This window comes from Ptiloglossa arizonensis, chromosome 6 (genome assembly GCF_051014685.1).
Source record: "Ptiloglossa arizonensis isolate GNS036 chromosome 6, iyPtiAriz1_principal, whole genome shotgun sequence".
Classification (NCBI taxonomy): Eukaryota; Metazoa; Arthropoda; class Insecta; order Hymenoptera; family Colletidae; genus Ptiloglossa; species Ptiloglossa arizonensis.
In genome coordinates, this window is record NC_135053.1 from 9,679,031 (window position 1) to 9,695,318 (window position 16,288).

Sequence of the window (16,288 nt, forward strand, 5' to 3'; positions counted from 1 at the left end):
CAAAAAGGAAAGGTCTGCTCAGGGTATAAACCGAGGCTCCGTCTTATCAGATTCCATTGAACGCGCGCCAAACGACGAATCCATTTTTCTTGTACCTAAAATCGAGCGACACGAAGAATTGAATAACTAAGTAAACCTCACGTGTTTGTTCTGTTTGATTTCAGCCGGTGGGATTCGTGACTTTCCACACGAGGGCCGGTGCGGAGGCGGCGAAGCAGGACCTGCAGGTAATAGCCCGTTTCTTAGAGATATCGAGAGAGAAAATATCGGGCCCCCTCGGTTCGATGCGAGAGCTCCCGAGGGTTCCCTTACAATTAGACAAATTCTATATATACATACACATGCGTACAAACATGGCCCGCAATTATTTTTTCTATTTTTTTTATACATATATATATATATTATATATTATATATAAAATTACACCCTGCCTTAGACTCCAGCTGGCACGGGTTAATGCTACGTAGCTATTTCTCTATTCAATTATATACACACGTACACACTCTTTCTCTCTTTCTGTCCTCTGTTCATGTATATATATGTATATTATATATTTTTTATTATATTACATATATTATATATATTTTATATACATTATTTATATTATAAATATATTATATATATATACATTCTCCTTCTGTATCTATCTCTACATTTAGCTTCTTCCTATTTTACTTGGGACAAAACCGTAGTAACACCCCTCTTTTGTATACGTACCAAGACCGTAATGTAATAACGCTGGTTGCACCGTGTGACATTATCGATATATGGTGTTGTTTTGCCTCCTGACAAGCGTGGTCACACCCCCCGCCCCCTACACTCTTCCGTTCTCGCTCTTCCATCACCGAGTTTCATATCTTACGTATGTATTTGTACACGTAGCGGTACAGATTCGATCTCGTACAAATACATTTGTACGTAACGCCAGTGACGTACGTATACGGTACATACGTGCGCGTACACACTGTATATCTATGTACTCGCATCCACACACGATATAATCTGTCTTTTTTTTTCCATTTTTTTTTTCTTCTCATTATTATTTTTCATCACACCACCGCAACTGATCTCACGCAACTTGCAATGTCTTATAACCCTGTGTAACCGGCTCTGTACGAGAGTATACCGAAACATCCTCTTGTCGGATGAACACGTTCGCTGAAAACACCCCGGAACCGACTAACGAACGACCCACTTCTATCGATACCCGCCTATAGACACTGACACGTATTACACAAACACACATGTACACACACGACCTTGTGCTAATTTCCCTGTAATTCTGTCACCAGTACCCCCCGATCCCCTAGTCAGTTTTAAATCGTTACCAGTAATCGTTTTTCCAAAAACTTTCGTCGCCGGCCGTGTTGATCCGATCCCTTCGACGGGCACAATATGCATTTTGATTTGAAAACAACAAAAAAAAAAAAAGAAAACAGAAAAGATAGAGTTCGTTACATTCGAGGACTGATATCGAGTAAAACCGATTACGCGGTTCATTTAACGTCGTTTGAATATTTATCCGCGATAGGGAGAATCGATTCGAAAATATCGGGTCGCTTTCGTTGCTTTCGGGAGTAGATTCGTAAAATCGTTTGCATTTACAACTAACGCGAGCCAGGCTTTCGACGGTGCAGCACCGACTTCGTTATTTGCAGTTTAATGATGTGGATCGAAGCGTTGTCGCCGATTGCTTACGATAGATCCGAATAATTGAGATGCAATCGATGCCTGGAACGGGCCGGCGACGAAAGCTGAGGATTCATCGAAACGCGATACGCTTGAATCCGGTACGTCAAGCGTGATTACCGTTCTATCTGTTCTCCTCACCAATCCAGCCTCCGATTCGTGTGCTCCCGGTTTACTAATTTAGGGAATCTATTTGCAGCAGGGGGTTAGATTCGATCCTGATATGCCACAAACCATACGTTTGGAATTTGCAAAAAGTAACACAAAGGTTAGCAAACCCAAGCAACCAGCCGCTGCAGCAGCCACCTCGCACCCTACTCTGATGCACCCTCTAACTGGACGTAAGTATGCACCGCCACTCGTTCACTCGCTGGATACGTCTCACTACTATTCTCACCCACTGCACCGACTACAACGTATCTTCCTTCCTGTTGTTTCTCTCTCTGTCTCTTGATTTTTTTTTTTTTCATTTTTTTTCGTATACATATCCCGCCCACCCACACGGTCCTCGAGTCACCCCCTTCAACACCAGTTTGATCGCCGAAGCATCAGACGATACGTGGAAGTACGACGATGACGTCGATTCGCAAGCAATTCTTCCAATTGTTGTTAGCGATGGAAGTTTAATAATTGCCTTAACACGGCTGGCTCTTTTCGATGAGAGAATTCTGTATTGTTCGATTGTACCATTGGTAGGTCGCTTAGGAATCGAGAAAGGTAAATAAGCGAATTTTTATTCGAAACATTTGTCCGAATAATACGGTTATAGATAATTTATATTTGTACGCAATAGGTAATAATTTGTAACCATAAGTACTATGTTTGCGTAATTAAATGCATTAGGAGAGAACATAGAGATTATCAGTATTATTGAGATTTATCGATAATATTTGCTTCGCGTATTATCGATTCTCTCGAAAACAAAGTCTTCCACTTTTTAGATTTATTTTTCTGCATAGAATCGTTTCCTCTTCCGTTGTACCATTCGCATCGCTGTATGGCGAGAAATTCGAATTGGTTCGAACGTTGCACCAAGTTACACGGTCCTGGAAGTCTTGGCAAGTGTTGAACATCTATGGCCAGACAAGCAGATGTTTCGAGCAGAATTGGATCAATAAAATTTAGTAGTGGAAGTTACAGTGAAGGATGAAGTGTAGCGGTTAGCGTTTCTGAGGAAATTCCGTGTCTGTTAAAGTGATTTCACACCGAGGATATTAGATATAAAATAATTAAACAGATAACGGTACGAGTGTACATCGTAAGCCATGCATCTTTACAAAGATGCGATATTACACAGAGTGTTTTATAATACGAATGTGAGTCCAAGTGTGAAATTATCCCGCGAAAATAATTTTAAAAAATTTCTACGCATTCTAATCTCGTTTCAAGGTACAACTTTTTCTCTGTTTTATCGGTTATTTTCCTGACGTGAAAAAAATCATTCGACAATCGAAAATACCTACTCGAGACGTTGTAAATAATTTCTTCGATACTCTGAAGCATTATCCGTGAATACTTCTCACTCGTGTGTGATTTCTTCTCATTCGTTTGCGTGTACGAATAAACGTTACAGTATATTATTGCTCTCAGTTATTCGAAGTGTATTATACCTCTCAGTTTAGGATGAAGAATGTTCGAAAATATTTTTATAACATAAAAAATATGATGGTACGATCAGATGGAAGAATCGTTCTTCGAACATTATTATTTTTACAGGATAAATTCACGCTCGAGGTTACGTTCTCGTATTATGAAACACTCTCTAACCACATTTCGAAATCCGATTTCTAGAGCGAAAGTTCGTGTCAATATTTGCTATCGGTGATAACCCTCGTGTGTACAATAAACGAGTTGGTAAAAGTTATTTTAGTTAGCAGAACGATGCCGTGCTTTCGTTACAGTACACTTTTACGTTGAAAATTGCCATTCGAACGAAGTTTACGATGGACATTAATATCAATTTAAACTTCCAGAACGCTATAAACGTGATATTTCATTGTTAAAATTTCATCGAATTAATTATCGTACTTCCACCTCTGTCCGATCGTTTTGGTACGCGTGGGCATGCGTTTTCCCCGTGTTTTTTTTTTTTTTTTTTTCTTTTTTGGGATACCCCGCGGAACAATAGACATCGATGGGTCGCTCGATCGATCATTCGTACGATGGTTATTTCAACGCGTATTCGAACGGAGACGAAAATATTGCGAAAAAATACTAAATAATTTCTACGTGTAAACAAACGAAAGGATAGTTTCGTTTCGTAAAGGAACAATAATTTTGTTTCGTAAAGAAACGAGACAATAATTTTTACGTGCGAAGAAACGAAAGAAAGAAAAAAATGTAAAAAAGAAACGAAGAGGGGAGAAGAAACCCCTCGTTGCGTTCGTCTGCATCGGTGCATTAAGACGAACCGTCTTAATCGACGCCACTTGAATTGTTTAAAGAGAAACGAGCGAGAATATCGACGCATTTTTCTTTAGTGAAAATTCGCGTCGACGTCGAGTTTCCGTGTAGGAGTTAGGTAGGTCGTAGACAGCGAAGAGAAAAGCGAGAAGATGCATCCGGTGGAATGCGATGCGATCGATCTAACACGGGCAGAAATAAAAGGAACGGACCGAGGCTCGAGAGGATCCTCTTTGAATGTTTGTTTTACGTCGCCAATAAATATGCATTCGTGTCGGGGCGGTGGAGTGACTTCTTGAAATAAACGGAAGGCATCCGTTGACGGAAAAGGCGGTCAGGACAGTGAATTTTATTACCTCGGCGATCGATTTCAACCCTTCGCGAATGTGTCGGTAATCGACGTAACGATCGATCGAACGACTGCGTAAATGTACCGGGACGTTACTTTTTCAACACAGGGTGTACTCACGATTGGAAAAAAACTCCGTAAAGCGTTATACGAGCCGCACTCACCTGTTCGTCTTTCAGCCTCCAAAGAAGAAAAGTATCGTAACAATTTCGCGAAATTTTTCTTACGAAACGACACGTTTCGAGATTCCCTGATGGTGTTTCGATTGTTAAGAAAATATATTTTCATTCGAAAATTTGGTAATTTGTATATTTGGTATACGGGACATTTGAAATGAATCTTAAGAAGAATCGAATTTTACTTGAAAAGGGTAAATAAGCTTGTTCCCTATTTTCTCCAATAAAGGCAAAGTTTAATCGAACCTTATTCGTTGTGCATTTGAACTATATTTTTTCGTCAGGAAGTATTATGGCGTGTTAAGATCAGACGTGTATTTAGATGGTTTCTTCTAATCGTAAGTTCGAGACAAGTTTCTTCGACGTGTCATTTTGAAATAGAGCTTTCGATTAGTATTCAGACGTATCTATCTACAAGTATCGTTTATCTAGAAGTTGAATAACTCTTCAATGGTTGTTCCGGTGCCATTATTCCCTCGGATGCGATTTTTATGAAATTTCCATGGAACAAACTGTTTCGTTGCTACCACCTTCATCTTCGTTAACGCGATGAACGGAATGCCAGGTGTTGGGCAAATTGTAATCCAATTAATGATTAACGATCGTGATTACCGCGTAATCAAGTCAGCAACTACTGATGATACACTACATATGACTACCGAGTAATCAATAATTGTGATTAACGAGTAGCCCAAATAATCCAAGCGAATATAATCATCCGGGACGGTTAAGTCGTAAATCATTAATCACGAAACGATTGCACTCTTTGATTATGGCTGCCTCGAAAAGTGACGGAGAATTACTTTTGCCTTTACTAGGTTCTATTAATTTTCTTCGTCGTTTCGATCGTGATCGAAGGTGTGATTATTCGGTGTTAAAATATTAACGACTCGATCGTACCATCGGTTGATCGATCATCGAATTACATTTGTTTCGAGTATTTGCCTAATTATTAATCGCCTTAGTGATCGTAATTAACGTTTCGTTGAATTAATCGTGGCTCAGTTCTATTCGGTTGACCAGTTGCTGGTTACACCGATACACGAGACGTCTCGATCGGTTTCCTTCAACGTGAAATAAAAATGAAACGTTTCGAATATTCGTCGAATATTTTCATCGAATTAAATTTCAACCGTTGTATTCACTTTGGAGAACAAACACGTTAAAGTTCCCCGCTAGCGAAACGGTTGCGTTTCGTTAATTTTACTCCGCTGAAAAGCAAACCGCTGGAAGAAAGCGATTAATATTCTTCGGTCCTACGAGTAGCGGAACCTAGAAACACCTCGGTGGAGTTTAATAAGCGAATCCCTGAGTACTAAGAACTCGTTAAATCGACCGCTTACGAACTCGCCCGTACTGTGAGAAGCTACGTGAATAAAACATGTCCGTTCGATCTATAAACTTTAAACGTAAAAACCGTTGAAAGAAAAAAAAAAAGAAAAAAGTGGAAGAAAAGAACGGAAAAAAATAAGGAAGAGAGAGAGAGAGAGAAGAAGAAGAAGTAGAAGAAGAAGAGGGACAAGATAAAGTAAAACGCGGATGCGGTCGAGGCCTGGACAGTGCGTTGAATTATTGAATGAAACGCGGTTAAAAATAGCACGATTTCCGCGAGAAATGGTGCACCCGTTTCGGACGTGTTTTTCGAATGTTGCGCGTGCGTCGAATGATTTTTCACGAAACTGAGATCGAGAGCCACCGCGCGAATTTCCACCGCGCAGAAACAATCCGATCGAAAATAAAACACCGGGGGATAGAGAGGGCGTCCGTTGCCCGTCCGCTTAGCGGAATATCGACAGTGTAATTGAAACGTCACTTCGTGCAACGTGTATCGAAAGTATCGGGGGCGGGTTTCGATTCACTCGGCCCGTATAAAAATACCATCGAGAATATCATTTGTCCGAGCGACGCCCGCGATCAAATGCAGCGGTGCAGCGGTGCAGCGGTGCAGCGGTGCAGCGGTGCAACGGTGCAGCGGTGGCTCGACTTGGCGAAACGCGTTCAACTCCACCCTATGTGAAATTACCACGAACGGTAGAAAATTTTCAAACGCAATAATCGGGGTAAACGCGACCGCAACTGGATGCCCGATTGTTGTGCCTCTGAAGCCAGCGTGTAAAGGACGCGTTCGTTTCGAATACGCGATACCGGTGTTAATTATTCGATCGACTGCATCTGTCGGAATTGTAGTATCTTTTTCACCGGTCTTTTTCAACCGAGCCAGAACGCGTTTATCAATTTCCGAAAATAACGATTAATCCCGAATTGATTGCTCCGCTTGGATAATGCGCGCGGTGAATAATATTCGTGATCTTTTAAGCGTCGATTCGGTGGGTACGCGGGTAATTTTGCAATTTTTTTTTGAAGATCGTTCTTGTTTCGCGCGGGCCACGGACATTCGCAATCGACAAATGTCTGCGTCGTTGTTGTTAGTGCTTTTCAGTTGCGATTTTAGAAATGTTCGCGATATTTCGAGTATCGACCCGCCGGGTACCAGAGACGCAGGGAATTTTTTAATTCTTCAAAGATAATTTTTCCGTTTTTGAATACGCTACTACCGTGCTCACGAGAGACTGGAGAACAGTTCAAAGAGCATACTTTTGATATTAAACACTTTGCAAGGAATGCAAAGTACAACTTAAAGCGTGTGCAAGTGTACAATCTTCGTAAAAAAAAGAATCGACCAAAGACACGCACGAACTTCGTGAACTGATACATTGATGTATTATTACCAAAGGAAGTACCGAAACGAAGAACATTGTTTCGTTGCCAAACATGTTTTCGTTACTTCGTTACTTATCCGAAATAAAAACTCGAATCAAATATTTTCCTTTCGTAATAAAGAAAAAAAATTCTTATTTGGCACATTGGTACGTCTACTCTGCAATTCTAAAACGATCGCACGCGACGCGAGATTAATTGTCACGAAATGGTCCGTTGTGTCGTAAAAGCTACAGATAAGTGGTCTATGTACGTTTGTACCGGTAGTGTATGCATCTTCGACTGTTTCGAATATCCTCGGAATGATTATCGATACGGTCCCGATAAGCGCGAATTCAGGACCGTATCTAGTCTCGTTACTCTTCCGCGAACAAATCCGTGTATCGAGCGGGCAACTCGCGGGACAATAACTCCGGTGAAAAAGAAAAAAAAAAACAAAAGAAGAAACAAAAAATAGGGGAACAAATTTCCGCGACAACGTCGAAATGATGCTCGGGTGACGAATCGGCGACGATATTTCTTCGGGGCGACGATCAGACGCGGGAAACGATCGTGAATCAACGCGATACCGTGCAACTCGCTGCGTTGTTCGTTTCTCGTTTAACGAATCTGCACGAGCACTTCCGAAAGGAGGCGCGCGATTTTTCGCCGGTAATTGCTCGCTCAGGTTCCGTAACCGCGAAACGTTCTCGTTTTGCTCGCGCCGCGTAACCAGCCAGTCGTGAAAATAAAATATGACTCATACACGGTTACTTGTGCAGCGGAACGCTGAAACGTACGCAAAGTATTGTTGCACCTGTGCGCGTCGAGCGGGGAGCGTTTCGATCCGAGGAATCTCGATACGGGAGCTCGCGGAAGTGCGAGATCAATTAAACGCGCGATCTCTCGTGGGGTCGAAGCTCGTCACGCTCGCACGAACAATTATCGAAAATAATTGCCAATCCGTTTCGTTCGAACGCACTTCCCCCGGGATCCGATCGAGAAACGTATTCGAATTGTTTCTCGATCGACTTCGCAGGTTCGAAGAAATTTATTCCTTTTCGAGAAACGTTTCTCGAAAGAGAGAGGGAACTACATACGTTCGATGGTTCCTCGAGATTCGAACGGTTCTCGTAGAATTTGTACGATATAGGGAGAATAGCGGTAAAAGAATTTCTTAATTGTAAAGGGGAAACGTCTGAATGGAAACGATGAGAGGAAGAATTTTTTAGTTGTAAAGGAGAAAAGTCTGAAAAAAAAATGGTAGAATGAAACATTTCTCAGTCGTAAAGACCGAAAAAACGAAGAATTTCTTAGCTGTAAAGACTGGAGAAACGATAAAACGAAGAATTTCTTAACTGTAACGAGGTTCGAAGACGTTGCAAATATTTAATTGCAGAGCAGTGAAGGTAACGAATTTAAATGCGTCGACAAATGTTAGATTGTTGCATATATGAAATAACTATTCCACGAGCGCGTAAAGTTTCTTAGAATTTGATACTTAAGATCTGCTGCCAGATTATATTTATCGTATAACAATTGAAAATTTGAGGCTAAATAAGTACAACACGATTCTTTGTTTTAATACAAAATAAGAAATGTGAAGCAAAGCAAACAATGGTTCGATTCTAATCCTAGTATATATCTAGGTTTTTTTGTTTTAATTTAAACGACAAGTTTCACTGCAGTTGCAACTGTTTGTAATATCAATACAGCCTTGGGAGAATGTGTAATTACTGAGCTACGTATAGTTATTGAAAGTTTCTTTAAGAATTAGATCAGTTCATTTGCAACAACCTAACGTATCGCATGGTTGTTCTTAACGTGGAGGTACCTAACAGTAAAAAGTTGCTAATGAATATTTATAATTAAATTTCCTAATGTCGTAATACAACAACATTTTCGTGAGATTGATGGTCGTCATAGATCAATATCAACTCAAATGTTTGTTTATTCGAAATAAAATAATTCGTCTGTAAAAAGATTAATGATACATAAATGATGAATGCACGTGTGTTCGTTAGTGCTGAGAATGATACAACCGGTTTCGAATAAAGTTTTCTTTATTATTAAATGTTCACCTTTCGGTAAACAAGACATTAAAACACAAGTCACTAAAAGGTTGTGAATTGTTCACATCGCAAGTATTATATATTATGACAAATTAAATATTTTTATTTTTCACAAGTTATATTTTTCTTTCTTTCTTTTTCACACTTTTTCATATATTAGTGTATTATTGAGTAAAAAAAAAAACATGTTATAGTTCTTTTAGAATTAATCGTCTGTTATACAATACTCTGCGTAAAAAATTTTAAAGTACAATTTTATTGGCATTCATGATTTCAAACTTTTCACTTCCTTGACGCCTATAAATCCACCAATATTTTAAACATTTCCAATAAATTAGAGTTCTTTACGAATGCACGTTGAAACGTTAAAATATAATAATAAAGAACACTTCGTTAGAAATCGGCGTTATTTCCTTCATTTCCAACGAACATAGATGATTTTACGAAGATCGTTCGATTACAATCTCGTTGCGATCTTTTCCTTTTTCCGGGTGTGAAAAATTCCAAAGACGGTTTCAATCGCAAAATGAAACATCAGAATTTATTTAACACGCAGTTGTTAGAATTCTGTAATAAATACCACGATTGTGCGGTAAGAGATAAGGATTTTCTTCGTCTACAGTTGCAGTTTCAGTCTCGTTCGAGTCTAAAGAATTTAGAGATGGAAAAGTATTTAACCATACGCGTTCGCTCTTATTTCTTCCAAGAAAATCGTGGTAAACCGTAATTCTGAATTTTATGCAACCGCGAGATATTTCAAGAAGCTTAAAACGGGCGAAAGTTAAGTCGGATAATATTTCCTTACAGAAACCATTGCACGAACAATTAAAACGCGAGAAAAGGAACTTTAAAAATATTTCTCGTCGTTTACGATTAGCAAACTGCGCTATAAATTTAAGCTTTGCGCTCCAGGAACACTTCGTAGTTAACCCTTTACTGCACAGATTTTATTTTATACTTCGTAGTTCGTTATAAGAAATTATTCTTGCATCGTTTATATGTCTTCGAATTAATACTTGAACCGAACAGTAAATGATTGGATCTACTACAAGATTGTTGTAGATACAATGGTCGAATTTTTAACGAATTTTTCAACGACTTTAGTTTTACTTGAAATATTACAAAATACGATCCAACAGATCCAATGCTCTTTAAGTATATTTATTCCAAGCTTTTATCAATCATCGATCGAATATTATTTGATTATCGATCGCTTCTTTCGGTCAACCACAGAGTTCGTTTTGTCGATTCGAATTTTCTAATAAAAATTTTTCAATCCACATTGTTCGTTCATTGACTGTGTAATATTATTAACATTCACCACTGCGTTCTAATCTAATTTTATTTGCACAAAAAACGTACATACGAGAATTTGGATTCAATCCATTGTTTGCTTTGCTTCGCAATCTGCTTTAAACTAATATTTGATGAATATAATTTGGAGGTAATTTTCGATTAACAAATTAGTCGTTTCGTGTACAACAATCTAAGAGGTGTCTTGGTAAGAAATCCTCGTAACCAAATCGCGTTAAATTTCCTCAGTGGACTTTACGGAGACTCTTTTTATCGGGTGTCTCGTTCAATTACATTATGCTGATTCACGCGAGAAATAAATTGTACTGCGACCGCAAGTCTAAAATAAAGAGAATCCGAATAAGAATATTTTTCCGCAACGTTATTCTCGGTAAAACAACTCGCGAGTGTCGGTTTTGCTCAACGTTTCAACAATGTATGTAACCGATGCCATGGTTTTCTACTCTGTGGTAACTCTAACCCAGATCGTACAGATCATTCTTAACTTGTTCCGTTTAGTGCATGCGACGTTCTAAGAAAAGCTCAGTTCCTAAAATCTACATTTCAAATTTACAAATACTGTAACCCTCCTTTTCACTTTCCGGCCTGTAAAGAAAAAATATCCCACCCGTGCAAAATTTTGAAACATTTTCTTTGCGGGAAAACGCGTTCCAAAATCCTCCGGTCGCGTTTCAACGATTAAAGAAGAAAAATTTCTCTCAACTGTATACATACATTTTGATTAGATTTATTTTTAAGTTTCGACTAAATTTTATTTTTAAGTTTTATATTCTCGTCTCAAGATTTGATACAATTTCGAACAACATCGGTCCATGGGATAATGATAGTTACCTCTTGCAATTTTCTAGCGTTTCCAATTTCTAGTATTTTCGACGAATCTTAAATCTGCATAAAAAAGATCGAACGAACCTTTTCTTTGTCGTCTTTCGAACAAAAGAGATTATAATGCACGAAATCTTATTCGATGCATACTCGAACTGTTTTCGTCGGTAAATACGTTTCTCTGTTACCGCTTTTAACATTTTTAGATTCGTACGAACGATCGTTGCATTATTGAAAGGGACTCGAAAACGCGACTCGAAAACCTTGTGAAACGCTTCAAGTTTTTCGTTACGGAAAGTGGCTCGCGAGACCGTTTATGTTGGGCAGAGCTGCAACGGTGGGTCGAGTTGCATCGTGTACACGTGGCGGTGGGCCGTGTCAATGGGTGTGAACGTTGAAATCACTGCGTAAAATTTCGCTCGCAGGTGTGCGCGCATCGAACATACCGCCGTTCGCGACAACCTTCGGCGTAGAACACTTCACCTTGTAGCGTGTGAAAACTCAGCCACCCGTGCAGTTCTCCAGCGAGAACGCAGACGTGCATTCCTCTGCGTATAAGTAATGCACCGCGTACGCTCGTCGTATCTGACAGACAAGAACGATCGCGAGTAAAACTCACGACGAATGAATACATTACGCTCGACACTTAAATTTCCTTTTCGTATTTCGTATCCGTGATTATCTTCACCGCGTCACAGTGCCAATATCGAAAGATAATATCGCTGTTCATTGTACATTCGTAGACTAGTCGTGTATTGTTGTTCGCAACTGTACAAATTTTTGTCTTCATTTTTTTTCGTACGTGTCTCTTCTTTTTTCATTATTATTATCGTGCAATGAAAGTTGCGTCGATCGATTCGAAAATGTAATAATATCGAAACGATATCTGGAATAGCAATAATAACGGAAAAGAGGACAGGGTATTATAGAAAGTATGACTGGCCGACTTATTTATATCGAAATAATATTGCAATAATAATGATAGAACGTAAAGTGTTGCATAAATACAGCTACACGCTTAACCGATCGATAGAATCTAAAAAATGATACAAAACGCTCTTACCGAATCGGCAAATTAATCTTTTTTTTGAGATAGAAAGATTACTATTAAACCGAGTCGATAATACGGGAGTAAACTACACGTTGAATATACGATTGAAATTAGTAATTACGTAGAGCGCTACCTTGATTAAGCGTGAAGAAGAGGGACGGATTTGCATATTGTTATGCGCTGCGAATGTTTCTTATCCGTATTGCGTTCGTTTCGTGACTTACCGGCAACTTGAGATTCGCAGATTTCGACGAAACGAAGGTGCCTGTTGTTCGTTCGATCCGCGCTTCATTTTTTTTTTTTTTTTTTTTTCCTTTAATTCGGATCCCCCGAGCACGATTCGCGTAAACGAGTAAGTTAAATACAAACTGCTGGAGCCTCCATGAACGAAAGTAGCGGTGAATCAACTTTTCTTTGACCGTCGATTCGATTCTTCTGGAGCTTAATCGACCGTGTGCTTAGCGCGGACAAAAGTTCGACGACCACGGTCAAATTACAAGAAAAACAGTGAAACCCGCGCAAAGGGAAACAGTATCGAGGCAGCTAACGTTCGCTCGAACTTACGGTTCGCCGTGGGAATCGCAGGTCGGCCTAAAATCAATAAAGTGCAAGGTCCTACCACGTACGAAAACCCTTCGCGTGTAGTAAAAAGCAAACGGTACGTGTGTGCCACGAGTCTCTGAATTATTTACCATTTTCGAGATATTTTCCTTGCTACGCGAGGGGTGTATCCGAATGATTTTTTTATACACCGATACAGCTACGAATTACACGCCGAGCAGAATAATCGAAACAAGCTCGAATAACATTACCGCACGTGAAAGATACTTTAATATCTTAAAAGCCCAATCACGTTAGACATTCGCTAAAAATATTACTGTATTAAATATGCAGTATTTCTTCCTTCGTTCTCGTTACTTTCTACGCTGAAAAATGACCGTATCAAATATGCACCGTTTCTTTCCTTCCAACTGCATTATTCGTCACACGGAAATTACAAAATTACGATTTCCTCTAATATTTCACGCGACGCGAAACATTCCGCTCCAGGAACATTTTCTTGAGATACATCGAAAATACGAAATTAACGCACAAGGTGGAGTTCTTCCGCGTGGTAGAAATAACGTGACGATTCCGTTGGTCGTCGCACCGGTGACTGATAGTCGAGTAAATTCGCAAAAAGTCGCGAGTTTGTTCAATTTAATATTATAATCCACTTTCGTAATCTATTTGTCTTCGGAGCAACGAGAATGACCCGCGATGAAGGACCAAGTAAAATAGTCTCGGCGGCGAATGTATTAAATACACAGTGTTTCTTCCATCTCTGTTACCGTCTTTATTTCTTGAAAATTCTATCCTTTGGGAACGTAATTCACGAAGCATTCTCGGCAGTGTAATTATACGATCGTTCGTTGAAACAAACGACTTTCCTCGATTAATGGAACACACATGAAACGAGTTGTTCTTGTAAATCGATACTCGACGAAATATACTTCCGAGTGAATAGAAAGAGTCACTTTTTGTAGACTCCCGTATTGTTTAAAAATAATGTGTCGAAAATCGAAACGAACGGACGAAATGTAAAAAAAAAAGCGGGGTAAAAATAATTTTATCGCGCGTTCAATTTCCACAGCGTTCGGAGTTTACGAAACAAATTTTTGTTAACGAGTAACAACATCCTGTACGAATACGGTGATCTTCCAATTATTTCGAGCAGTGTTCGTATTAACGTGGTTCATTAGCACGGTGAATTCGTATTTTTTTTTCGCAAATTTTATTTAGAAAAACGAGTAATCACGAAGGGGAAAGGAAACCGCGTTGCTTTTCGAAACGAAATAATAATTAAAACGCTACCGCGGTTGAAGTATAATTTCGAACGAACGCGAACCATTCACGAAGGATTATTACGATCGCGAATTACAACAAATTTAAATGCACGGATATTGCCGGGGTTGGTTTGAATAGTCTATTACATTTAATAATTCTCGTGGTTTCTCGTGGAAAAAGAAACACAGAAAGAAACGAACATTCTCGGGGGAACAATGGACGTTGAACAACTATGTAGGTCGCTTGAAAAATTGTAAGGAAACGTGTCGTTCGTGAAACTTCGTCGCGGATCAGATAATATGGAGATAGAAGGAAAATTTCAAATAAACTGATTGTATTCAAGGTATATAATAAATCTTCACAGCCCGTTGTGGAAATTTCTACCAGCTAGAGAAGTGCAAACAATTCCGCAGGAAATTAGATATTCCCAGCTGACAGGAAAATCGCTAATTGCGAATCTCCATGAAGCCAGGTTGAACTACTTAGATCTCTCTCGTCTGATCGTAATACGACTACTAAGTAACAACGTTATACGAAAGATCATGTTTTTGCGCAACCGTGGCTATCCCCGATGCGCTATCTTTCCTGGCATTACAAAGGCGCAGACACTATTAAAAATTCATAAAAGGAGCTCGTTAACTGGTCCGAGTCGCTAACGACACATAATTAGAAGATCATCAAAATCATTAACATGAAAGTTGCGTGATTTAATGAATTCTAACGAGAAGAAAATTCAACGTAAATTAAGCGAACACCTAAAAACGATTGATCGTCGAAAATATCGAGCCTTCGTAATCGTTGGTAACTTGAATCGGCAAGTTGTGAAAGAAAATTATCGCGTAGAAAATTAGTGGAAAAAAATTAGTAAAAGAGTATTCGATGAAATACAAAATTGGTAAAATTTAATTCGTTCGTTTAAGGCATCGAGAATATCAAGCCTTCGTAATTGTTGGCAACTTGAATCGGCAAGTTGTGAAGAAAAATTATCGCGTAGAAAATTAGTGGAAAAAAATTAGTAAAAGAGTATTCGATGAAATACAAAATTGGTCAAATTTAATTCGTTCGTTTAGGCGGACATACGCAACTTTTAATCGTTCCGTGTATTAGAATAATAAATAGAGCGATTAAGAAACAAGTATTTTCAAAGTATCTCACTTTTTACGCGAAAAAGAAATAATTCAAGTCTTTGGTATCGATATAAGACCATACGATTTTAACAAACTCGATCAGTCTGCTATATACGAATATACACATGTGAATGTTTATAAATGCAAGAATATTGCAAATTTCAGAACTGATACGAAAAGAAAGCATGTAGAATTAAAAAGCATCAAGAAAGTTTCTTGCTCTCGTTGTATTTTTAATCGAAGATCTGTACAAAGTTTTTATATCCTAATAAGAAAAATTCACTGCAGTGGTTGCAAGAGCAGAGGCTTGTTATTATCTTCTTTTATTAACTGTAGATGAATATAGTCCGTTATTCGCTCATTGGCATGGCCACTGGCCCCTATCCGGAAGAAGGTTGCCGACCCTAGCTTCGTACTACACTTTATCATACATAAAAATCAGTTACACCACAGACGAATAACTTTTAGTATATTAATCCTACTTTGATCGTTTACAAAATTTTGCACCACGTTTCACAATTACGTTAACAGTATAGATAAAGTATTCTAACAGTTGCCGCAAAAGTATTTATATCGTTACAATTAATAAACGACAAGAGAAAAGCAAGAATAACGAATCATTTTCACGTGTAAATTACTCTATAAAGATATAAATGTAAATAGACGATTCTCAAGGGAACATAAATTTAACAGAAAAATCGCTCTTGAGGTTACAAATTGTTGACACATTATACAATTAGTTGAAACGATTCTATATAACC

The 16,288-nt window shown here is 38.8% G+C and overlaps 1 protein-coding gene across 2 annotated transcripts in view; it reads left to right on the top strand.

Annotated features, from left to right (window-relative positions):
- Nucleotides 1–16,288, top strand: part of LOC143148470 (protein couch potato) — a 208,243-nt gene that overhangs the window by 163,441 nt on the left and 28,514 nt on the right. For both annotated transcript variants that reach the window (XM_076314830.1, XM_076314828.1), the window contains exons 4-5: nucleotides 165–227; nucleotides 1,889–2,030. In XM_076314830.1, the coding sequence (XP_076170945.1) occupies nucleotides 165–227; nucleotides 1,889–2,030 (205 nt within the window). The remainder of the gene's footprint in view (nucleotides 1–164; nucleotides 228–1,888; nucleotides 2,031–16,288) is intronic.